Here is a 22,814-nt window from a genome sequence, read left to right as displayed (position 1 = left end):
CTCCGCATTCATCACTCCACCACTTCTTATCTTCCTAGACAGTTTCCTGCTGCAGTGACACACATGCACTATGATTCTCTGATTGAGTGGCGACAAACTTTAGCATATGGGAAAGACATTTTGCATTATCTCTTCGCCTGGTATTGATCTACCTGATTCCTTTCGCCATAACACAAAGCGATGAACTTTCCTATCGTGAGAGCGATCAGATAGCCCTCCCATGTCGTTTTCCAGCAGTATTGTGGCGCTTCGCCGTCCTTGGTAGTGTATGCTTCTTCGCCGTCCTCGGTAGTGTATGGTTCTTCGTGCTCTTTCTTTCTTCGAATTTGTCGTGAAAACGTGCAAGTCATGGCATGAGTACAGCTCGGGAGTAAGTGCTTCACTCAGCAGGAGGAGGAATTGGTGGGTTGGTGGGAACAATCACCAGTCCAGTAGTTCTGTAAAAGATGGTGTTGTCCACGCTTCACAACGTTAGTAAGATCTCTGAAACACTATCAACATTGTACTCACATTTGGTTTAGCTTGTAGCTGAAGCCGTCCAACATGGTCTTCTCCTTGAACCCCCAGGACTCGAGATATGGAGCTACCCACTTCTTGTTGCCTTCGAGTTCCGAGTGCATCAAGTTGATCATGATGCGCGACACAAGACGTTGAGTACCGAGTCCAATCTTGTCATCGATTTCGTAGCCACCGCGCTCGATGTAGAACTGATCCAACAGCCCGAGGAGCTTGTCCATGAGGCATTTGCTGACACCTGAGCGTGTAGACTTGCGAGCCGCGCTGACGAACATGCCGACTTCAACAGTAAAGCGCATTGCCGTTCTCGAGCCGCATACATCGTCTGCGGAAGCGAAGCCCAGAACCGTGTCGATACAAGCTCGATCCTTGTAACGATTCCTGCCACCATATCCGATAGGCGAGCAGGCGACCAGGAATGGCAGGTGGTTGCTTCGAGAGCTTTCCCATCGGGCCTTCATGTTCTCAATAGTGATGGGCACCAATTCCGGAGTGCACACGCTGTTCAGGACATAGTGGTTGTAAATGTCCGTCATCTGGGGGATGTCGCAGAGCTCAGCCATGCGAATGAATAGACTGAGTACAGGCTTGATGGTGTTGTCGATCATGGGTTCCTCGCCGATGAACGACGGTTCCTTAGGTGGTTCGTCATCTCGCTGCTTTCTACCCTTGTCCTGGCCACCAGCCTTTCGTGCAAAGCGGGCCATCATGAATCCGTTGGGGTTTTGGAGGTATTGGTTGGTCCAGCCCTGGCTACCACGGTCGTTCTCGCGCGCTTCTTTGTCTTGGGGTGTGTCTTGGCTTGTGTCGCATTTCTCGTGCTCTGGCTGCTTCGGGAAGAGCTGGACTGCAGCGTGATTGACGAGATAGCGATCCCAGAATGGACGTCGATCCCCGAAATCAGACTCGTCCTGTGGTTTAGGAGGCCCGTTCAGTTGCTGCTGCCAGAACGACTGCAGGTTCTGGCCATGCTCGAATACCTGGGGTACCCATGCGCGAGGAACCAGTTCTCCCATGAGCTTCTCGTCATGCTTGGGGGGCAGAAAGTAGAGCTGACCCGAGGCAGAAAGATGCCTAGGCACACTGAACGAGAAGTTGGAGGACCCCTTGCGAACAAGCGATGCCTGCATGTGACTTGATGTTGCGCCAAAGGGCTTTGGTTCGACAGGCACTTGTTCCTGCCAGCGTTGGATGGTTGCTTGAAGATTGGGGTTCTTGTAGATCGGGCGCTCGAACCAAATAGGCGGCTCGGTATGCTCGCCTTGCCATGAGTAGAACAACTGAGGGTCGAGTTTGTCGCCGTAGTCATATTGCAGAGTGGGAACTGGAAGCGGCCCCACGACATTGGCTGTCATCTGTTTGAGCTCTCGATTGCTGATCCATGCTGATTTCTTCTTTGGGGGCATGATGATGTTTGGTGTTTTGATGCGCAATGTGGAATAATGTGTGGCGTTTGGAGGAGGAAGTCGAGGATGAGATGGATAAAAAGTCGAAGTGCGTGCGTGCGCAGTCAGTCGCGGCTACCTGCATTCACACAAGAAGTGAAGTGAAGTGAAGTGAGCGTCGAAGCAATCAACTCTCACACGTCGTCACTTGTCTTTTCAACGCCTGCCGCAATGCAGAAATTTATCTCGAAACAGGCGATTGTCCGAGGAGAGCTGCAAAGCATGTTGCAATCTAAGGCTCGCGGCGGACCCTGGCCCCTTTTCGAACACCCTCTTGTCTTTCTACAGTTGTGAAATCACAGGCTTGTTCCGTACGTGAGAGCCAAAATGCCTACAGTGACTGATAGTTTGTAACCACAAGCTCGCTAGATACAAACTTAAACCTGTTACTTGCTTTCACAACGCAGCAGTTTTTCCTACCATTGTCCAACGAGATGTCAGAAGACATACGACCGCTGCTCTTGTCTAGACACCTTCCAGCCTTGCTATAGCTGGTTTTTGGGCCTGTTGTTCGGAATCACGATCATACTACTTGCTGTCCGTGGACCCTTGGTCTTCTCCGAAATAAATCTTGTCGTCTTACAAATGATGAGATTCAGGATTATATCGAGGGTTATGAGCTGAAGTGCTAATTCCTGGAACCAAGCTATGCTTGTGTTCAACAAGCACGAGGTCGCCCAGGCTTTCTGGCCTGCATTCATCACAACTAATACATCGTTCAAACCGTCAACGAGCTTCCTCTCTCATATCCATTCTATCCACATTCTTCGCCTCAGAAAAATGAATAGGATTCCTGCCGGCTGTCTTTGTTCCACAGCTGCTGTGTTTGAGGAAAGCGACAGTGGCTGCTTTGCTTGTCGAGATGAAAAGATCCAGTGCCACACTGCTTGGTGATAATATGGATGTAGGAGCAGTCGCGCTTCTGCTTGCTACCACACAGCCCGGAGATGGCTCTGAAGTAGGAGCAATCAATCGCAGAGCTCTGGCTGAGCAGAGCTGCAGCTTTATTCTCAGGCGGCTAGGACTGCAAAACGCTGACGATAGAGCTAGCTCTAGACGAACTCGAATCACGAGGCGAATGAGCCGCTCCGGAAGTTTGGTAAGTATGAGCACCTCAAAGGAGGCCAGTAATGCTTTTGGCAGTATACTAGTATGCCAGCGACCGCAAAAATGTTGATTAGGTATCTTGCCACTCTAGTCATACCCTGAAGTCACAAGTTTGCTTGATACGTGATCATATTTTTTCTCTCTAAGCCAAGGAAGAATCTTTGTTAGCACCATTTATACAAGTCCAGTGAAATGGACAACGAAATGAACAATGATAGGTGTACAACTGGGTTTACTGTGAGGGCCAGCCAGTGCCTTTTGATGATCATGCCTTCCTCTTCATCTGACATTCAGTCAGTCGAAATTGAGACTAAACATTTTTTGGAAGGCACGTGACCTGCTCTTGTTCTTTCTGAACTCTTCCAACTCTGTTTCTCACTTCCGTCATCATACATCATTTGAGTAACCGTTTCCAGGCAGAATGTTGTCAATACTGCGAAAAGCGCGTCTCAAGGACAAGGAGATGCGAATCCTGATGCTGTGGGTGAATTTTCAATGGCGCAGCTGAATGAGGCTAACCATCGACCAGTGGACTCGACAACAGCGGCAAGACGTCAATAGTGAAGAATATCATGGGCGAAGACATCAACACAGTCTCGCCAACTCTAGGCTTCATCATTAAAACAATCGATTATGATGGGTGAGGTTGTCTGGCCATTTTGGAGCAAGGATGTGGAGCTGACAGCTGAGGTAAACAGATACAAGCTGAACATCTGTAAGGGAGCCAGCCCAGTTTTCGAGCTCGAGATGCCGATACCGAAACTTACACGGCACAGGGGACGTTGGCGGGCAGAAGACGCTTCGGACATACTGGAAGAACTATTTCGAGAAGACGGACACGCTTATATGGGTCGTCGACGGCACGGATCGGGAACGAATTGACGATTGTCGACAAGAACTGGAGGGGCTGCTCCTGCAAGAGGTAAAAGGCTCAGCAACATTGCACGAAGTGGGGACTGATTCGAACGGCAGCGGTTGATGGGAGCCAGTCTGCTCGTGTTCAAGAACAAGAGCGATGTGTCAGGATGCATGGATTCGGACGAAATACGCAAGGTTTGACGTTCCCTCGCCAGCCGCAGCGGGGTCCCTTTGTTTATCCACGCAGCATACTGACTCGGAATCGCAACGCAGGCCTTACGACTCGACACGATTCACACGCACAGGTGGAACATTATGGAGTGCAGCGCATTGACTGGATTGAACCTTCAGGAAGGCCTCAAATGGGTAGTGCAAGACGCCAAGGACCGGCTCTTTTTGTATTGAGGGGCTGGGAGATTGTGTATCGAATCTTCTATAGGAGGAGGAAGAGGATGATTAGGGGCAGATCTGGCATGAGCAGACCCCTGATCTCAAATACGCAGTCAAAAAACAATCAAAATATATGAGGAGTGCACAAAGATGTTCTGCAGGGAAGTTGACGGAGGTGTTTCAAGAGCGAACGGGGAATAGAGGGCTTGGCACGGCGCGTTTAGAGATGCGGTCGGGACGGTTGGTGGATTCAGGACGGGTACACAAATAAATGTCAACAAGACGTCTTTAGTGTGTCGTTGGTTGACTGTTGAACCCTTTTCTCCCGTCACAGTCGCCAGACGCTTCCAATCCAGCATTGAACCATTGATCGATAGCAGCGTCATCTACCGTATGGATTAGATACCATCATTACCTAGACACCTAGAAGATACGAAGACGCCATACGCCATGGACGATAGCCCCGATCTCGATACAAACGCCTTCCTCGAGAGCGTCCGCGAACTCAAGGAGAAGAGACAGAGGGAAGACAATGAGCGTCAGGAGCAATTAGAAGCCCAGATCGCGAGTTCACGACTCGCGAGGAAGTTGGGTGTGTCACACGAGCGCCAGATCCCCCAAACACTCCAGGTCGTTGTTACTGACAGGTCACGCAGAGAGAGAACGAGAGATGGCTTCACCACACATGTCGCCGTCAACGAGTCCGCAAAGGGCCTCCCCTAGCAGCGCCGTGCCATCTCGCGCCAGCACACTTTCGCGCCCGCCCCGCAGTCGGCCCATGTCTGTTGACATGGGCTCACCCACGAGGGCCTCGTCCATCAGGCCCATGAGCATGATGTCCATCCCCGAGAAGGGCGCGCCTCTTCCCTCACGCGACTCTCAGCGCTTTGCCGCACCGGACAGTGCCGACCCTGGACTTGGTCGAACCATGTCGAGTGCGCAAAGCCGTCTGGATCGCCCCAGTTCGCGTCCTAGCTCGCCAACCAAGGGCATGGGTGGCTTTGTTCAGAGTGCCATGCTCAAGCGCAATGACAGTGTCAACAAGAGATGGAGTGTCACAGCCGGTCCCTCGACTCTGGCCCGCAATGATTCGACTGCCAGTTTCCGCAGTGCTACCAATGCCGATGAAACTCCTTCTCGCCCTTCCTCGAGCCATAGCACCATCAGCAACCTGAACATTGCCCCTGAGTCGGACATCAAGGAGGAGAAGTCGGAGAGACCGCTCAATACCAGACATTCGCGCTCAAGATCATTGGCTTCCTTCTCCGGACAGGAGCCCATCCCGGAAGGTCTTATGTCACCACCCCTCAGTCCCAACAAGAGATGGAGTCGCAGTCCAACCAAGGCTAGCTGGCTTGAAAGTGCCCTCACCCGTCCAGACTCGCCCAAGCCCCTCGCATCAGCACAATCGAATCAACCTAGTTGGATGGCAGATCTCGCAAAGGCAAAACAACAACGGGGCACTGCTGAAGCCTCGCCATCACAAGAGAACATCGATGCTGCAAAAGCCCAAGACACACCCACGTTTGGCCAAGGCCTGCTGAAGAGGTCGTCCATGAGGCACACTCCAACTCACTCTCCCAGTGCTTCAAGAAACGTCACTCCCCCTACGAAGGCTAAGCCTGTTTCTCTCGTCGGCAAATCTGCTCTCCCCGAGCCTTCCACTCCCTCACTCAACTTGACGCCCAAACTTCCCGAGAAGACGGGATCCGAACAGCAAGAGCCGGTAAAAGAAGTACCTAAGAGAGAGGAGAACGAGAAGGAGTTGCCTGTGGAGGAGAAGGTGAATGACAAGAGTTCCGACAAGAAGGAGGCTACACCTGAGAAGGAAGAGTCTATCAAGCCAGTCCCTTCTAAGCCCAGCGCGCTTTCCTCAAGGGTCACCGAGAAGGAGCCAGCCAAGCCTGCTGCGCTGAAGTCGAGTGTCTTGTCGTCGGCTCCTACCCTTCCTCCCAAGCCACAAGCATCCGACTCTCTTGATACAACTGCTTCTTCATCGCCCAGATTCCCTGCCCTGAAGTCACCAGAAATGAGATCAGGAGAGTTCAAATCGCCTGAACTGAAGCAAGAAACTACACCCAAGACCGACTTCCGTTCCGGTTTGAAATCTCGAAGCGGTACCATCGGAGCGCAGACACAGCAGGAGCCCGAGTTCAAGGCCTTGTTTGGCAAGCTTAAGAAAGCTCAGACTGAGAAGTATGTGGCCCCTGACGAGCTGAAGAGCAACATTCTTCGCGGCAAGGCAGGCCTATCTCTCAGCGCTGGTCCTCAAAAGACAGAGCGACGCGATGAGTTGAAAGAAAGCTTGTTGAAGAAGAAGGAAGAGATGAACAAGGCCGCCGTGGAGAAGCCTGCGCCTGAGCCCAAAATCTCCCCTGCCCCTTCATCTGTACCAGAGGCACTTTCGATCAGAAAACAACTTGGCCGTTCTAACAGCACGCTTAACGTTCCTGCGCCTGCCAAGTCGCATAGAGACATTACGCCTGAGGCACTATCGTTCCACAAGAATCTAAGAGGCAAGCCCAAGGCCCCTGAGAAGAGAAGCAGCGTTACAGAAAAGGTGGAGCTGAAAAGAGCTTCTCTTGAAGCAAAACCATCCGTTGTCGCATCTGACGAGAAGCCCGCCGAGGAAGCACCTACTGCGCTGAAGAGCGAAGAGAAACCTGAGCCCAAGAAACAAGAGCTTCCCGAGCCAGAAAAACGTGAGCTCCCCAAGCCAGCAACACAGGAGCTTCCTAAACCAGTACAGCAGGAGCCATCTAAACCCCAGGCGCAAACAAGACCTATGTCGAACAAAATCGCCGATCGTTTCAACCCAGCTCTCGCAGGACTGTTAGCGCGTGGCCCACCGAGCACGTCGAATACACCTCCATCGGGCTCTCCATTCTCTCCTCCTGCGATCAACCGCGCTTCAACTACACAAGACCAGGAACCTGGAGAAGGCACTCAGCTTACACACATGACCAAGAGTCGTGCCAAGGGTCCCAAGAGACGTAAGCCCAAGTCGAGCGCACCTGCAGAGACTGTCAAAGCAACACCTGAGCCCGAAAAGCGCATCTCATCCATCAACTCGGCAAAGTCAATCGACCTATCATCACCGAGCTCGCCCGTGACTAAGACTCCCGTGCAACCTCGACCAAAATCCGCAGCCGTGAGGGCTGCTTCCATCAATCTCTCGAAGCCACCTGTTGCCGAAACCGAGAAGCCAAAGACACTTACACCGACAAAGTCAATGACATTCCCTTCTGTCCAGTCTGAGAAGCCAAAGACTCCCGTCTCGGCCAGATCATCTCTTGAGGTTTCGACAACAGCAGGTGCAGAAAAGCCTAAGCCAGTCACACCCGTGAAGCCAGTTCTGAGCACTCCTTCGCCGATGGTTTCTGACAAACCCCCGACACCCGCCACTGTCAAGACACCTCTTCGCACTCCTTCATCGACAATTACTGCTAGGTCCACGACACCCATCTCTGTCAAGACTCCTCTTCGCACTTCCTCGGCTAGCTCTTCGGTGAGCGCACAATCAATACCGAACGTTGTAACTCCTGTTTCGGCGGCTCGCCAGCCATCTGGCTTCAGTCGACCCCTCCCTTCCAAGCCTCTTCCGAGCTTGGGCATGGCTGCCTCGAGGTCACAAGACAAGCCTTTGCCACCGCTGAACACAACTGAGGCAGATAAGGAAAACCAAAGTTTCGCGTCAGTCAAGAGTGCGGCATCGATGTGGGGCAAGCCAGTACAGCAGACAACACCACAGAAACGTGCTCCTATTGAGTTGCCCACCAAGAAGGACGAAGAGGCCGCAATGCTGTCTGCAGGACTCCTCTCGAATTCACCCCTTAGATACAATGCATCGCCAAAGATGGGACTTGGTATTTCTGAAGACTCCATCAAGTCGCCCAAACGGACCAACGGGCATGAGCAAGTACAATCACCCAGCTCAGGAGCACCACCCAAGCCAGCGAAGAGCTCGAGAATTGTCAGCGGTCAATTGAGTACCAAAGGTGAGTCTTAGCAGTAGTACATCTGCCAGAGTGCAAGCACAAAGGAAAAAGAATCTTGATTCATGTTTTGAAGTTTTGTCTTTTTGTCCAAATTTCTGATTGCTTCTGAGCAGTTTGAGCCACTCTTTGCGATGCTATACCAACGCCCACGGAAGGGACTGAGAAGCTGACGTGTATCCTGGAATTCGATAGACCTACCTCATTTGCCCGACATGATTGACCTTCCAGCTGGCCGCGATCTGTCCGACTTCTTTGGCGAAGTGCCCAAGTCGCATAACCAATTGCAGCTCAACACCGACACTCAGACAGTGCTGCGTTCTAGGTCGGGAGAATCCGACAAGATCAAGACTCTGCGATCGTCAATCCAAGAAATCAAGTCGGATGGTACTCTGATACCCCTTCCGGCACAACAGGAGCATATCTTGTACGAGAACTCGATGTACATTTGCACTCACATCTTCTACACTGCCAACATGACTAGGATGGCGGAGGTGTATCTCTGGTGTGGTGATCGCATATCGGAATCAACTATTCATGAAACACAAGTCCATGCCAAGCGCATCGCTAGAGAGGCAGGAGCTGGCCAAAAGTATGCACCTTCCAGTTCTACGACTTCTCGTACAAAGGAGCTAACGTCTTCCAGGTCAACACAGTTGTACATTATTGATCAAGCTCGCGAACCAGCAAACTTCTTCCAAGCACTCGGTGGTATTGTGATTACACGCCGTGGTTCACGCGCAGAGAGCTCAACAGCGCCATACATGCTTTGCGGACGCCCACACATGGGCCACATTGCCTTTGACGAAGTCGACCGTACCAAAAGCAGTCTCTGCTCTGAGTACCCGTACATCGTCGCCCGTCCCATCACTCTCCAGGAGACAAAGATTTGGCTATGGAAGGGCAGTGGTTGTGGCGCAACCGCTATTGGGAGCACTCGTTTGATCTCCATGGACCTGAACCCTGGTGGTGGATTCACCGAGATCGACGAAGGCAAAGAGACAGCCGAGTTTCTCTCGGCGATCCACGATTCTGGCAGTGAAAGCGTTTGTCAATCTCCAGCATTGTGGAAAGGAAAGAGCGGCAACTGGGAGCATTCCTCGGTCCGCTTGTTCAAAATCGAGACACAAGAGAAGCCCAAACAAACAGCCACATCACTGTTCACGAGCTATTTCTCCCGTCGCCCTTCATGGAGCGCACCCAAGTCTCCTTCCACCGACCGCCCCAACAGCTCCGGCTCCAACAAATCACCCACCACCGAGTTCGAAGCCTCAATTTCAGAAATCGCACCGTTCACTCAAGATGACTTGGAACCAGAAGGCTGCTACATCCTCGACGCCAACTCAGAAATCCTCGTCTTACCCGGACCTCTGCTTTCAAAGCAGGCATTATGGCAACATGCGTTCGTTCAAGCATGTTTGTTCTCTCACGACTATGCCATCCTCTCTGCTAGTTTGGAAGACAGACCTGCTATCCCCAAGGCTAGAGTCGTACTTGGCGGTTTGCCTAGAGAAGTCAAGGTGAAATTCAGACGTTGGGAGGAAAGGAGAGGGCTTTGGGGTTCTGGCGGCTTGATGGCTGGAAGAGTCGGTGGTGAGCAAGGGGGTATGGTTGAAGTTAGAGATGTTTTGGGTATTTGTTGTGGGCTCTGAGTGAGCCCTTGATCTTTGTCTTTGGTTGTCTTCGGGGCTGTTTGCGAGGTGTTGGGTCGAAGTTTTCCATGGCTCTGGGTTGAATGGGCGGTTATTGCATGCATGGTGCTTTGGAGGGTAGAGGGAGTCGTTGTTTCCTGGACGCACATGCATGGATTGGGTGGGGTGTGGCTTTTCGGTTTTTTTGTTCACTCCTAGCATTTTATTGCCTCTTTTTCGTATTGTTCAATTATCGTCATCTTCGTCTTGCCTGATAAGTTTTCGATATGTGATTTTGGTATACTGTAGTGGAAGAAGGTATGTCAACGCTTGATCGCCCATTCCCGCTGCAGGAGCAAGGTTTTGAGGTTCTTTCCTCTCGCTTTGCTGAGACTGCTCAGTTCTCGTTCCTTCTCCGTTCTCGGCGTTGCTCAATCGCTGCATTCATCTCTCCTTGTCCGACCGACCGACCGATCGTACCTGCCTGACAGAAACAAATCGCCAGAAGACCAATCACTCTTGCTACATGGTCTCACCCTCCAAATTACAAATTTGTGCTTCGTCTTCCTGAAAGTTACACGGGTTTACTCTGCTGTTTGTTGACAGCTATTTGTACTATACAGCTGACATCAATCAAGTGTGTGTACCTACGAAGATAATCAAAAATCGGGGTTATCTTGAGCATGACAGCGAAAGCTCCAGAGAGAGATGGTGCACTGATAGATTGATTTCTTTCTCTCTTCTTCAAATCCGTCTCGTAGCTATCGCGATCATGGCTTTGACGAAGGATGATAGAAAATGTTTATTAAAAGGTGCTTGCTGGATGTTGGTTTCGTTGTGTCACCGCGATAGATTGATGTTGATATGATGAATGGGGCCGGGAACCTATTTTTATGGGAAGGAGTGATGGATGTGATGTGCTCTTGCTTCGTTACTGTTAGCACAAACACAGTGCAGTTATGTGAAGGGAAGGGAAGGACTTCGCCACGACAACAGATCAGTGGCAGCGACACAGACCAGCAATAAGGAGAGGGGGGTGACAAAGGAAGATAGCTATTCGACAACGGGCTCAAGAGGAACAGGAACATAAGATGGGAAAGAGCGAAGGAAGTATGTGGACGACAAAAATTCTTGTCAGTGTTGGTGTGATGTGATTCCTTTGCTATGCTACTACACTAACTACCAAAAGGTGGCCTGCCTTATTTTTTTCGTGTTCTTTTTTTGCTGTCGATTTTTATTCCTCCCATTCCTCCGCCTGGACCCATATCGTTCTGTCCAATGCAAGCCATTTATCCTCCACTTATGCATTTCGACCTTCAAGGTCTGTTATTGGAAGAAAATCACAGAACTCCTCCCAAGATGCAATCATCAATTCCCTGATGTTCGGAAAAAAATGAGCGCCAGTTGTTTGCTCTCCATGATTAAAAAACGCCATAGAACTGGGGCTGAACCTCTTTTCCATTTCCGAGGCCCGCGGGGGGGTATTGTTGTTGTGTAAAAGACAAGATGCTGTTTCGTTAGTAAAAAATCATTCCGGATGGTTTTCGAAGATCGTGCCACACATCTACCTGAGATGTGGGTGTGGTTGTTGTTTGTGCAAGTGGAAAGAACAATTGACATGGGGTTGAGAAGCCGCTTATTGGTCATCCTCCTCGTCTTCGTCGTCACAGTCGCGTGCTGATGAGCCACCCTTGCGATAGTAGGCGACTGTGGCACCGAACACGTTTCTGTTGTCTGCGTCGAGAGCGGCGGCGACACCATTGTCCAGGGTAATCATGTTGACAGATGCCTTTGTGGTGACGGCATACATGTTGAGGTTGTTGTTACTACCCTGGAGACCAATCATATTCTGTTGACAGTTATTGGTGGCGACGCAGTCTTGGCTGTAGTTCTCGAAGAACGAGTAGAGGCCGAGGCCGTGGATGAAGACGTTGGTACTGTCAATGACACGAAGACCCCATGACTTGTAGCAGGGTGCTGAAGGGTTCTGGGAAGAACAGATCGAGAAGGTGGGGTCTGAGGGACGCTGGGGCACGAAGGGAGCGGGTGCCTTCGGGTTCGACTGGAAGTAGGGTGTCTCAGATTGGATCATGCCCATGAAGACGTTCTTTGCGTTGCGAATTTCGTAGTTGTAGAACACATTGTGCTCAGATGAGGTACCGTAAAGCCAGACAGGACCTTGAGACTCGATGTAGACACCACGACCATTGTAGATATTGATCTGGTTATGGTCAGGAAGATCAAGCTCGTGATCAGCGACCCAGAACCAAGTGTTCTCGAGGTAGACGCCGGCAGACTTGGTGCCAGCCCAGAAGAGCATGTAAGCACCCTCGCAGGCGGTGTTGACAGCGGTCGATGAGGGGTTCTTGGAGCACTTGTCGCTCTGCAGTCCAGTGCCTGCACTACCGCCAATACGTACGTGAGCATCCCAGATGCCTGACGCACCTTGGGCGGAAGCCATGTTCCACTTGAGCATGATAGCACCAGGGGCTGGGCCCTTAGTCTCGAACATTAGATCGGTAATCTCGACAGCGCCGGCCTCACCAGCCTTTCCAATGTCGAAGACGGGTTGGGGGTTGCTAGGGTCGGCAAAGAAGCTGCCAGTTGCCATGATCAGGGGCCAGATCTCACCGGTCATCTTGATCTTGTTGGGGACGTTGATAGTCTTGCTGACAACATAGGCACCGTGGTCGAAGTACAGAATCTGGTTGGAAGTTGTACCGGCCATGGCCTTCTGGATGGCAGCAGTGTCATCGGTGACACCATCACCCTTGGCACCGAAGGACTTGACACTGATGAAGGAGCTGGCGGGCAGAGACTCGTACTGAGGCTTGGAACGCTCGAAGAACTTGCCAGAAGCATCGAGAAGGGCGGCAGGCTTGGAAGTAGCTGCGAGAGGACCTTGGACACGAGAGCCGGAGGTACCGGCGTATTGACGGCCCTCACCCCAAGAAGTAACAACCTTGCCACCTGCGAGAATGGAGCTACCATCGGCCGAGGCGACAGCGATAGGCGAGCCTGAGAAGTCAACATTGTCGATGATGAGAGTGCCTGCGGTGGCAGGGGCGCTGTTGGAGGTGAACGAAGTCTTGACACCGATGGGAGTGTTTGTCAACTTGGAGTCCATGAGAATGACGGAGCCAATCAGGATGTTTGTTGATCCACCGTTGGACATGTCGAGACCGACGCCGCAGTTGTTGATCGAGACAGACTTCAAAGTCCAGGCCCAGTTCCAGTTCATGAAGATGGCGGTGTTGCAGTTGTTGAACGTCCAGTTACGAGAGGTGAATTGCTGGTTGCCCAAGAAAGCACCGTAGTTACCGCCGTTGAAGACCAAGTCGCTCATGAAACCACCGGAACCATTGTCCATGAAGATACCGACTTGCTTGGAGGCAGAGCCAGGAATCATGTTGAAGACAATGTTCTGGAGAGAAGTGGCTTGGGCGACCTGCCAGTGAATACCAGCACCGGCTGTCTGAGGCATGCCAGTCAGATCAATCTTGAAGTTGCGGACTTGACGGAAGAAGTTGTTCTGGTTGGTGAACATGTTGGCACCACTGCTGTCGTAGGGGTCCGAGTCAAGAACGGCCATGCCTTGGAAACCAGTAGTGGCCTTCAGAACAGGCAAGTTGAGCGCGTCTCCGACGAGCTGAGTGTAGTACAACATGACAATGGGTTGGGATACCATGTAGGTACCAGGAGGGAAGTAGACGAGTGCCGGCTTGACTGTGCTGCTGTCACAGCCCCAGCCGCACCTGCTGCCTGCAGCAATTGCGGCGTTGATGGCGGCGGTATCATCTGTAGAGCCATCACCCTTGGCGCCGTAGTCCATGACATTGCGGTAGACTGCGTACGAGGAATCGCTGCCGTATGCCACAGATCCTTGACGTTTGATGTTTGCGAGCCAATAGTTTGAAGACGTGGCTCTCTTGACCGATGTGACGGGAGAGGCCGACGTCTGGGATGGCGCAAGCACCAGGAGCAAGGTAAACACGGCGGTTACGACGCTAAATAGCGAGAGCGGGCTAAAAGCGCGCATGGTGAAGTTTGTGATGATGGTTGATTCGGAGGTTGGTTTGAGAAAGGAAGAGAGCTTGAAGGGTGTAAAAGACTAAGTCGTTGTATCAGTGGCCTGCACTGAAGAAAGATCTCGAAAGTTGTTGTTGTGTCGAGGTGGAAAAAGTGCGAATGCGATAGGCGAATTTTCAAAACAATGGAGCGAATGGAAAGCTTTTGAAGGGAAACAGTCTCGAAGAGTCCGGTCTTCTGACTTGGAATAGTCTCAAATGTCAATAGCACCTGACAGCAACAATGACAAAGATGTATTGTTGTCCAGCAAGATACTTGTATTGATCAAGTGAACAGCGATTCGGCCGAGAAGAAACAAGAAACAAAGAATGACAGTGTGTTGAAGAAAAGAGGGAACGCGCGTGACAGGCAAGAAGGCAGAGGCAAAGGTAACCAGCCCTTTTTGAATATGCTGGATGGAGGGGGAATGGAACGGACTCACCTTGCAGCAGTATTGGGTCTCGAAGTGTGTAAGAACCCTTTCCCTCGCGTGTTTCAGCTTGGGATGAATTGAAGCTCTGCTCCTTTGCTGGTTGGAAGGAATATGCGCGCTCTTTCCACTTTATAGATAGTTCTTTCTGCACCGTTGCAAGTTCCGCAACAACCATATCCGGGGCTTGATTACTTTAGATTCTCGAATGGCTACGTACGGGCGGCTCAATTCACAGAATCACCACGTTTCTCGCTGCTAGCCTGCTATGTTCTCGCTCGGAATGCAGTAGCACACTGGCAGGCGGGGCTCAACGCGGTCGACGCGCCAGCGATTGGCAGCCCACCAAGGTATGGTCAAGGGTCTTGACTCTGATAAGTGCTAACGGCAAGGGGGCGTCGTCCAAGAAACACCAGTCTACGGCAGTCAAGTGTTTGGTGAAGAGTGGTGTGCAAACGTCTTTTTCCATGTAGAGCAATGACGAGGTGCTGTTGGCTGGCCTCCCGCAGTTGCCAATTTGCTGAAACGTTCAGGTGCTTCGGCCACGCGCCCGTTGTTTCTCGACGGCACACACGTGCTTGTGCTCTCGTCACCCGGGGAGCCAAAGATACACTGTCGGCTCCGATGAAACGGGAATGGCAATCGACAGTGCTTCGAGTGGTGGCGGAGTTGGACCTGCTAGATCTGCCTTTGCCGTGCGTACATGTCGGCGACGACGGAAGCGACGGAAGGCCCGTAGCGCTGCTCCGTGTGTCTCTGCTGTCGCTCGCCGAACAAGTGCGTTGCGACACCAAATCTCCGCCTCGCCACAACCAAAGACACGTCTAGATGTGTACTTCACCAGCATAGCAGAACGCCACGGCTTGAGCAACACATCACTCTTTGTGAGCGCGTGGATGGTGCTCGTGCAACCATGTCTTTCACTAACAACCCCACACGGTACTACATGACTGCTTGAGCCTCCTAGCAGATCTGCCGACCATACGCCAGACATAAGCGACGAGTGTCATATCAAAATGAGACGCACGGTCACAAGAACGCTTTCACCACTTGGCTTCCAAGATCGATTCTCAGCGCTCACTAAACTCGTCACCCTTATTTGCTCCCCCTGGCTTCAGAAAGAGATGGAAACAACCAAGCGGTCAATCTAGAGCTCGCCTAGAGATCATGTCCGAACGACTCTCGCACCCGATTCGGCCTCAGCAAGATTGCACTGGAACAGCACACTCAAGCATCGACCTAGTACAGCAAGACCCTTAGCTACGGCAGCTTCCCATCCGAGGTTATCAGCGTCGAGGGGTGAATCAGGGTCTGTTTGACGTCGCTGGATCTATGCAGATCACTTTAGTCGTGTTTCGTCCGAGGCGGGCTCATCTATGAGTGTCGCAGACTCTCAGGGGCAGGATGGGTCAGCATCTACATGCTTCTCGATGGCAATACTGCGAAGCAAGGGCATAACATGTCAAGACCGACGGACTTGCTCGGTCTCACCTCTCCCTAGTTCGCTTTGCCGTGCGTCGACAAAGATGCTGCGCTGCTTGAATGTAGCGTTGACGCGGCAATTCGCCGTCCATCTGCTAGCAGGTATCACCTCAGTAAGTCATCACATTGTGGCAAAGACAATCCAGCCAGACGCTTCACTGTGGCCGGGAGGAAACAAGATTACATGTCGAAGACTAAGTCATGTCTGTTCTAATTGCTTCGTATGATTCGGTCTTCGTGGTAGCGTCCAAGGCTTTGCACAGACAACCTGTCAGCGTGGTCAGCGTATTCACTGCACAACAGCATTAGGATCCAACATACCTCGCCTTCTGTGTACGCCCAGAAATATATCCCACATCCGATGAGGTAATATAGTGCGGGATTCGTTCCTTGATATAATAACACAGCCGTCAAGCTCGACAATGGCAACAGCAGTATCCTGAGTTCCAGCGAGCGATGTATTGCAGTTCCAGCGAGGAATTCCAGTGGCCACTCCCAAGCTAGGTTTATGAAGCCGAATATGAGGTTTATGGTTTGTAGTATGGGTACAGGTTTGACGGCGCCATCAAAGTTTTTGGTCAAGAAGTCGAAGAAGAATTTGGGCCAGAAGAAGCCGTGGAGGCTGGCGGCGATGTGATCTGTGGTGCAAAGTCAGAGTCAGAGTCAGATAGACTTGCTGTGGAAACAGCCAAGTGGAGGAGGAATGAAGCTTACATGTTGCTGCTGTCATGACGATGAGACGGGCCAAGTGGTTCTTGATGAGCTTTCCCATGCTGCGGTTGTGTAGGTCAACAACAGTGAGGATGAAACTCTGGTATGTTGATGGAATCTTTGCTACCGGTTGAGTGGTGACACAAGGGTCGAAGCCGACATGATTCGGATTCAGTGCAATTCAGGTGACGAAAGACCAGTGCTTTGTATATTATCAAGCAACCCTTTTGCTGGGGTGACGAGCGGGTGGTGTGGGATGCGAGTATGGGGAAAGGGTACTAGTGATTACAAGACGAGGGAAGAGCAAGAGATGCAGGTGATATTGGGCGGGAGTGGCTTAACAGAAAGCGGGATCCATGTCTTTTTTGCTCGCTTTGCAAAGGGCAGGAACGAAGGCGAGGGAGTGGGTGGAGTTCTAGAATAGCTGGAATCGATCCCACTTGGCTTCTTGGTTTTGCGTGAGGTGGGTGGTTGGAGGGTCTTGTGAGGCTTTTCGTAACTGCGAAGCGCCCATGTCGTCCGCGAATCAAACCATATTTTGCCTTTAACAAACATTCATTCGGCAAGAGATCGACAGTATCAATGCATTTCTGCATGATTCCGGTCGGTTTTGACCGACCTTGCTCTATTCTCCGCTGCCCGGTTGTCTGATGGATCTCGAAGTCACCTTTCTGTGGACGCAATCCGAAGGCAGCCCTACTATATGAGCCCTCAATATCGCATCTTATCATGATCAAGGGCCGAAGCGAGCAATCACTATCGTCTATATCAGTGTACTCGCCAAGATACATGTCGAGAAGGGCAAACCAGCATGCAGCAGTGCCAGCGGTTACGCACCCAATCAACGCGTCTCTGTTCCCTTCTTGGGCACGCGCCGAGGCCTCCACCTTTCGACCACTCATCACTTCCACACATGGTTTTTTGTGAGCCAGCCACCGTATTTTGTGATTGATGAGGAAGCCCTGCAGGAGAATATGCAGGTCCTGGTCATCAAGGTGGGTTGCTGGGCGGTTATGCAGTGGTGCGTGTGGTAAGGCGAGTTGACTGCTCAACCGAGGTTTGCTCTTTTCCTCCCTTGTGTCGAGTCTGGTCTATCTGGTGATTGAATCGTGATCGTTTTGTTGCGATTCTCTCTTTGATGAAACGACAGACTGTGTTAGCTATACTGATTTCGCTGTCTTGATTTCATGCAGTCAAACTGAACACCTGGCCCTGGACACTTTGATCATGATAAATTTGGGAGACAAACGATACCTCTTGTAGAATTTATCGGGAGTCTTTCCTAAACTTTGTTCGTTATGCCAGAACATGCCGAGGAGAGGTCATGGAGGTCACTGTTCACTCCCAAAAAGTTGACCTTCTACCTGCTATTTCATGGATTCCACGTTGCATTGTTCATCGTAGGATGGTATGCTCTGACTTCTCTGCTATGCTTTTCAAGCTAATTCTAGCAAGGTACAAACAACAGACCAGTAAGGCATTGGCCGGTCTTAACATACTAACATTTTCCGTATGGATATCGAGAGGCGCTGGATTGGTCCTCAGCGTCGACACCACATTGATCATGCTGCCTATGTGCAGAAATATCTTACGCTTCTTCAGACCAAAAGTCAAATGGCTCCCCTTGGACGAATCTCGCTGGTTTCATCGACAAGTCGCCTACTCACTCTTATTCTGGACCATTGTTCATACTACAGGCCACTATGTCAACTTCTTCAACGTCGAGCGATCGCAAGTTCGCAAACAAGCAGCTGTTGAAATCCACTACACTCAGGCTGGTGGTGTAACAGGACATGTTATGCTCTTCTGCATGCTTCTCATGTACACGACAGCGCATCAGAAGATCCGGCAACAGTCTTTCGAGACATTCTGGTACACTCATCACCTGTTTGTACCTTTTCTCTTAGCCATGTATACACATGCCACCGGATGCTTCGTTCGGGATACTGTTGAGCCTGTATCGCCATTCGCTGGCAAATACTTCTGGAACCATTGTCTTGGATATCAAGGGTGGCGCTGGGAGCTGATTGGTGGTGGCATGTATCTGTTCGAGAGAGTATATCGAGAGATTCGTGCTCGCAGACCAACAGAAATCATCAAAGTCGTCAGACATCCATATGGTGAGTATCGAAAGCAAGGTTATATCTATGCAAATCACTGACTCCGCGATAGATGCTGTGGAGATTCAGTTCCGCAAGCCGAGCATGCAGTACAAAGCTGGACAGTGGCTTTTTCTCAACTGCCCAGAGGTGTCGAAGCATCAGTGGCATCCATTCACCATCACATCTTGCCCTTTCGACCCTTATGTCAGCGTCCACGTCCGCCAAGTTGGCGACTTTACAAAATCACTAGCCAACGCGTTGGGCGCTGGACCGGAACAAGCAGCTCTATATGAAGAGCTTGATCCTATGGGGATGTACGAGGTAGCTCTTCAGCAAGGACAGGAGATGCCTACGCTCAGGATCGATGGACCTTATGGAGCACCTGCGGAAGACGTGTTCAACCATGAGATTGCCATCCTGATCGGTACTGGCATTGGTGTCACACCGTGGGCTTCGATCCTCAAGAACATCTGGCACATGCGACTATCACCTAATCCGCCCAAACGACTGAAGCGAGTCGAGTTCATCTGGGTATGCAGGACGACGACGTCTTTCGAGTGGTTCCAAGCCTTGTTGTCGTCTTTGGAGATGCAATCACTTTCGATGTCTTCGCCATCGGACTACAACAAACCCAACGAGGACACAGACGAGTTTTTGAAGATCCACACGTACTTGACGCAGAAGATGGATGTGGACCAGGCGAACAATATCGTACTGAATAGCGTTGGCACCACAAAGGATCCGTTGACAGAGCTGAATTCGAGGACAAATTTCGGGAGACCAGACTTTCACAAGTTGCTAGGTGCGATGAGAGATTCGATCGAGAACGGAACGTATATAAGTGGGTTGGAGTCAAGGAGGGCCGAGGTGGGCGTCTATTTCTGTGGACCCAATCTGGCGGCGAGGAGTATCAGGAAAGCTTGCCAGGAGGAATCTAGTCACGATGTCAAGTTCCGGTTCTGGAAGGAGTATTTCTAGAGAAGGTTCAATGCGGCTTTTGTACAATTCGTGTCCTTCATACGAGGTTTCTTTTGAAGAGGTGAGGTGATTTTGGGTATCGGAAATATGGTACAGCAGCGCTGCTCGTGAGCGCATAGAGGGAGGAACCTCCAAGCTTGTTCTTCCCTGCTCTTATATTCCCTCTGCTTTTTCCTTGCTGTCGTGTGCGCGTGCTCGGATGGAAGAGGGTGGCGGGCAGTGGATTCGCCTTGAGGTGTTCGTCGAGATTGAGGATGTGTTGTTTTGCTGGTATGAGTGTCGAAAGCAGCACTTTACATGCCACCGAAACCACCGACACCGCCCTGCTTGCCAGCAGCCTCTCCTTGCATCTTCTCGGAGACCTTGATGTTGACCTCGAAGAACTTGCCGACGCAACGGTCGAGGCAGACGGACTCGCCCTTGTTAAGGTCGCCCTCGCGGTAGCTGTTGGGGATGCACTTCTTGGTGCAAGTCTCGACGAGACTATAAAGGCGGTCAGTATGCGATAGTTGTGCGACTTGATGGATGGTGCGTGGTGCATACCGGTTGTACATGTCCGAGACCATGTCAATCTCGGCCTCAGCAGCGGCAATCTTCTCTGCTGAAGAGGGCTGGGGGCGACCACCACCGAAGAGGAAAGACATCTTGATATGAGTTGAAGGGGGTGTTGTGTGAAGAGATGAAAGGACGTAGAGTATGAATTACTGTTCTTCCAAGCCGCGCATCATCATGGTTAGAAAGTTGCACGCTCGACCTTGTTGAGCTTGGGCCACGCGCACATGGCTGGAGCTCGGTATTCTTGCAGCAGGAACTTCTGCGCCCTCTCTCCTTCCTCTTTCCTTCTTTCTACACCACACAACATGCTGTGACACATGGTAAGTTCTTGCTCTTTCCCTTCCTCTTCCCAATCTACACATTCCATGATGAGCCAAATTTGTAAAGAACCGTTGCGAATGACTCCTTCGGGGGGTTGATTTCACAAACATACCGATTATCCTGATCTCTTTTACACCACACACACTGCAACCCAATTCTACATTATCGATGCAAGATCTAACTGTGTTTTACAGATGCAAAGGTCTGCCGAAGTTTACCGTTTCTTGCGGCCCGTTCTTCGACATGACGTCCGATCACAATTGATTCCTTCGTATACTCGCTGCTTCTCAGCCTGCGCCAGACTTGCTTCAAAGAAGCCTGTCAAGGACTCTCCGACTGGCGATTATGAGAAGCGCATTGTCCAATTGCAAGCGAACACTTCCTTGCAAGACTGCTGGCCGCGTCTTGCTCAACGCCCCGATGTCGCTAGAATATCCGTGAACGATTTGAGAAAGAGCAGTGCAACTTTAGATAACGGTGCCACCAAGCTCGACGATAAGTTTGTCGTCTCCGGCAGAGTCCGCTCTGTGCGCACTGCCGGCTCCAAGCTGGTCTTCATCGACATAGAACAAGATGATCGTGTCGCCCAAGCCATCTGTAATTTCTCCCACCTCGATCAGAACGGTGTGCCTCGTGAGCAGTTCAATGCCTTCAAGCGCGTCGTTCGTCGGGGAGATTGGTACACCTTTGTTGGTCATCCACACAAGGCTCAAGGTGGAGAAGAGAGTATTCTTGCGACAGAGCTTCCTCAGCTCATGTCGCCTTCGCTCCATCAAATCCCTGCTCAACTTGATGACGCTGAAACACGCGCCCGTAGGCCTCATGTTGACATGTTGGTTCATCGCCAGGCTGTACAGACGCTCAGGATTAGGTCTGCTATCGAACGTGGCATTTCTACCTTCTTTGATAACCAAGGCTATTCCAAGGTCAGCACGCCCCTGCTGACTGCAGGTGCAGGAGGCGCTGTCGCCAGGCCCTTCGAGACTGTTGCTACTGAGATGCAAGATACTACACTCAACCTTCGCATTGCTCCGGAACTATGGCTGAAGCGATTGGTTGTTGGTGGCTTGGGTAAGGTCTACGAAATTGGACCAGCCTTTCGCAACGAGGGCGTCGATGCAACTCACAACCCCGAGTTCACCATCTGCGAGTCTTATATGCCGTTTGCCGACCTTGATCATCTCATGAAAATGACGGAAGATCTGTTGGCTGGCTTGCATGAAGAACTGCGTAAGCTGGGTGAAGAGAATTTCAAACATCTCTCCGATACGGCTGTCAACTTTGACTCGGATGCAACCCACCTTTTCCAAGGCCCGTTCCCACGCCTTCCCTTCATCCCTACCGTCGAGAAAGAGATGGGCAGAAAATTGCCTGACCTGAACGACGCCAATGCGACACAACAGATACTCGACCTCTTCACTGAGCTCAACATCCCCATCCCGGCCAGACCCACGCTCCCACGCCTCTTAGATGCTCTGGCAGGACACTACATTGAACCACTCTGTACCGACCCGACGTTCATAACAGAACACCCTGCCGTTATGTCGCCTCTCTCCAAGTCTTTTACCTGCCCTAAGACCTCTCAGCTCATCTCTGCCCGTGCCGAACTCTTCATCCGCGGCAACGAATATGCAAACATGTACGAAGAGGAGAATTCGCCGTTCGCGCAGCGTGAGAAGTTCGTGGAGCAACTCAAATACCGCGAAGTCGACGGCGAAGGCGATGGCAGGGCTGAAGTCGACGAGAGCTACCTTGAGGCACTAGAGTGGGGACTGCCCCCTACTGGTGGTTGGGGCATGGGCATTGATCGTCTGGTCATGCTCTTCACTGGTCAGAAACGCATCGGAGATGTCTTGCCCTTTGGTACTTTGAGGAATGTTGTCGGTCTCGCTACCCGGCAGACTTGACGTCCCTCTGTATATATACATTGCTCTTCTTTTCAATGATACCCCTCCGCTTCTTTTCGTCAATTGTCTTCTTCCTTTTTCTTCGCGATGTGAATATGTCTGGTTCTAGATGTGGTTTGCACCGGGTCATGACTTCCCTGATCTCCCTTTATGCAGCAGCCCGACAATCTCGCTCCAGCTGCAGTTCTTGTCTCAATCTACCTGACAGACAAGGCGACATGACTACCGCCACTCAGCGCCGGCGAATAGTAGCCATTCAGGCCTCAATAAACACAGCCATTCCCAACTTGACACTTGTCGCACCGCCTCTGAACCACG

The 22,814-nt window shown here is 51.3% G+C and overlaps 8 protein-coding genes across 8 annotated transcripts; 4 read left to right on the top strand and 4 right to left on the bottom strand.

Annotated features, from left to right (window-relative positions):
* Nucleotides 1-122: 122 nt before the first annotated feature.
* On the bottom strand, nt 123-2,131 carry M438DRAFT_302198 (uncharacterized protein). The gene is made up of 2 exons (XM_029902121.1): nt 511-2,131; nt 123-461 (listed from the first exon to the last, which is right to left on the bottom strand). Exons 1-2 carry the CDS (start codon nt 1,920-1,922, stop codon nt 380-382), a joined length of 1,494 nt encoding a protein of 497 aa, XP_029757618.1. The 5' UTR covers nt 1,923-2,131; the 3' UTR covers nt 123-379.
* A 1,310-nt stretch (nt 2,132-3,441) lies between these two features.
* M438DRAFT_73393 (ARF/SAR superfamily) lies at nt 3,442-4,549 on the top strand. The gene is made up of 6 exons (XM_029910282.1): nt 3,442-3,548; nt 3,598-3,708; nt 3,767-3,783; nt 3,845-3,990; nt 4,041-4,121; nt 4,200-4,549. The coding sequence occupies exons 1-6, from the start codon at nt 3,490-3,492 to the stop codon at nt 4,329-4,331; spliced, it is 546 nt and encodes a 181-aa protein (XP_029757617.1). The 5' UTR covers nt 3,442-3,489; the 3' UTR covers nt 4,332-4,549.
* A 217-nt stretch (nt 4,550-4,766) lies between these two features.
* On the top strand, nt 4,767-9,963 carry M438DRAFT_337833 (uncharacterized protein; the record flags this gene model as incomplete). The annotated part of the gene is made up of 4 exons (XM_029904044.1): nt 4,767-4,908; nt 4,973-8,314; nt 8,507-8,903; nt 8,958-9,963. 4 exons carry the CDS (start codon nt 4,767-4,769, stop codon nt 9,961-9,963), a joined length of 4,887 nt encoding a protein of 1,628 aa, XP_029757616.1.
* A 1,222-nt stretch (nt 9,964-11,185) lies between these two features.
* M438DRAFT_347942 (glucan 1,3-beta-glucosidase) lies at nt 11,186-14,055 on the bottom strand. The gene has a single exon (XM_029906023.1). The coding sequence runs from the start codon at nt 13,979-13,981 to the stop codon at nt 11,579-11,581; it is 2,403 nt and encodes an 800-aa protein (XP_029757615.1). The 5' UTR covers nt 13,982-14,055; the 3' UTR covers nt 11,186-11,578.
* Nucleotides 14,056-16,121: 2,066 nt separating this feature from the next.
* Nucleotides 16,122-16,694, bottom strand: M438DRAFT_376670 (uncharacterized protein; the record flags this gene model as incomplete). Its single annotated transcript, XM_029908681.1, has 3 exons — nt 16,122-16,190; nt 16,244-16,560; nt 16,637-16,694. 3 exons carry the CDS (start codon nt 16,692-16,694, stop codon nt 16,122-16,124), a joined length of 444 nt encoding a protein of 147 aa, XP_029757614.1.
* A 1,237-nt stretch (nt 16,695-17,931) lies between these two features.
* Nucleotides 17,932-19,713, top strand: M438DRAFT_279670 (uncharacterized protein; the record flags this gene model as incomplete). Its single annotated transcript, XM_029901101.1, has 3 exons — nt 17,932-18,041; nt 18,089-18,753; nt 18,806-19,713. 3 exons carry the CDS (start codon nt 17,932-17,934, stop codon nt 19,711-19,713), a joined length of 1,683 nt encoding a protein of 560 aa, XP_029757613.1.
* A 293-nt stretch (nt 19,714-20,006) lies between these two features.
* M438DRAFT_376668 (uncharacterized protein) lies at nt 20,007-20,357 on the bottom strand (the record flags this gene model as incomplete). The annotated part of the gene is made up of 2 exons (XM_029908680.1): nt 20,007-20,196; nt 20,257-20,357. 2 exons carry the CDS (start codon nt 20,355-20,357, stop codon nt 20,007-20,009), a joined length of 291 nt encoding a protein of 96 aa, XP_029757612.1.
* Nucleotides 20,358-20,392: 35 nt separating this feature from the next.
* Nucleotides 20,393-22,496, top strand: M438DRAFT_337828 (lysyl-tRNA synthetase-like protein; the record flags this gene model as incomplete). The annotated part of the gene is made up of 2 exons (XM_029904043.1): nt 20,393-20,407; nt 20,784-22,496. The coding sequence occupies 2 exons, from the start codon at nt 20,393-20,395 to the stop codon at nt 22,494-22,496; spliced, it is 1,728 nt and encodes a 575-aa protein (XP_029757611.1).
* Between the last annotated feature and the right edge of the window lie 318 nt (nt 22,497-22,814).

This window comes from Aureobasidium pullulans, assembly GCF_000721785.1.
Source record: "Aureobasidium pullulans EXF-150 unplaced genomic scaffold scaffold_18, whole genome shotgun sequence".
Classification (NCBI taxonomy): Eukaryota; Fungi; Ascomycota; class Dothideomycetes; order Dothideales; family Saccotheciaceae; genus Aureobasidium; species Aureobasidium pullulans.
Note: the sequence above shows the minus strand (reverse complement) of the source record. Positions and strands in the feature narration are given on the sequence as shown.

Coding starts and splice junctions, on each gene's coding strand:
- M438DRAFT_302198 (XM_029902121.1), bottom strand. CDS start 1,922: ATGCCCCCAAAGAAGAAATCAGCATGGATCAGCAATCGAGAGCTCAAA. Junction 462..510: donor AGCTACAAGCTAAACCAAAT/GTGAGTACAATG, acceptor AACGTTGTGAAG/CGTGGACAACACCATCTTTT.
- M438DRAFT_73393 (XM_029910282.1), top strand. CDS start 3,490: ATGTTGTCAATACTGCGAAAAGCGCGTCTCAAGGACAAGGAGATGCGA. Junction 3,549..3,597: donor GAGATGCGAATCCTGATGCT/GTGGGTGAATTT, acceptor ACCATCGACCAG/TGGACTCGACAACAGCGGCA. Junction 3,991..4,040: donor AGGGGCTGCTCCTGCAAGAG/GTAAAAGGCTCA, acceptor TTCGAACGGCAG/CGGTTGATGGGAGCCAGTCT.
- M438DRAFT_347942 (XM_029906023.1), bottom strand. CDS start 13,981: ATGCGCGCTTTTAGCCCGCTCTCGCTATTTAGCGTCGTAACCGCCGTG.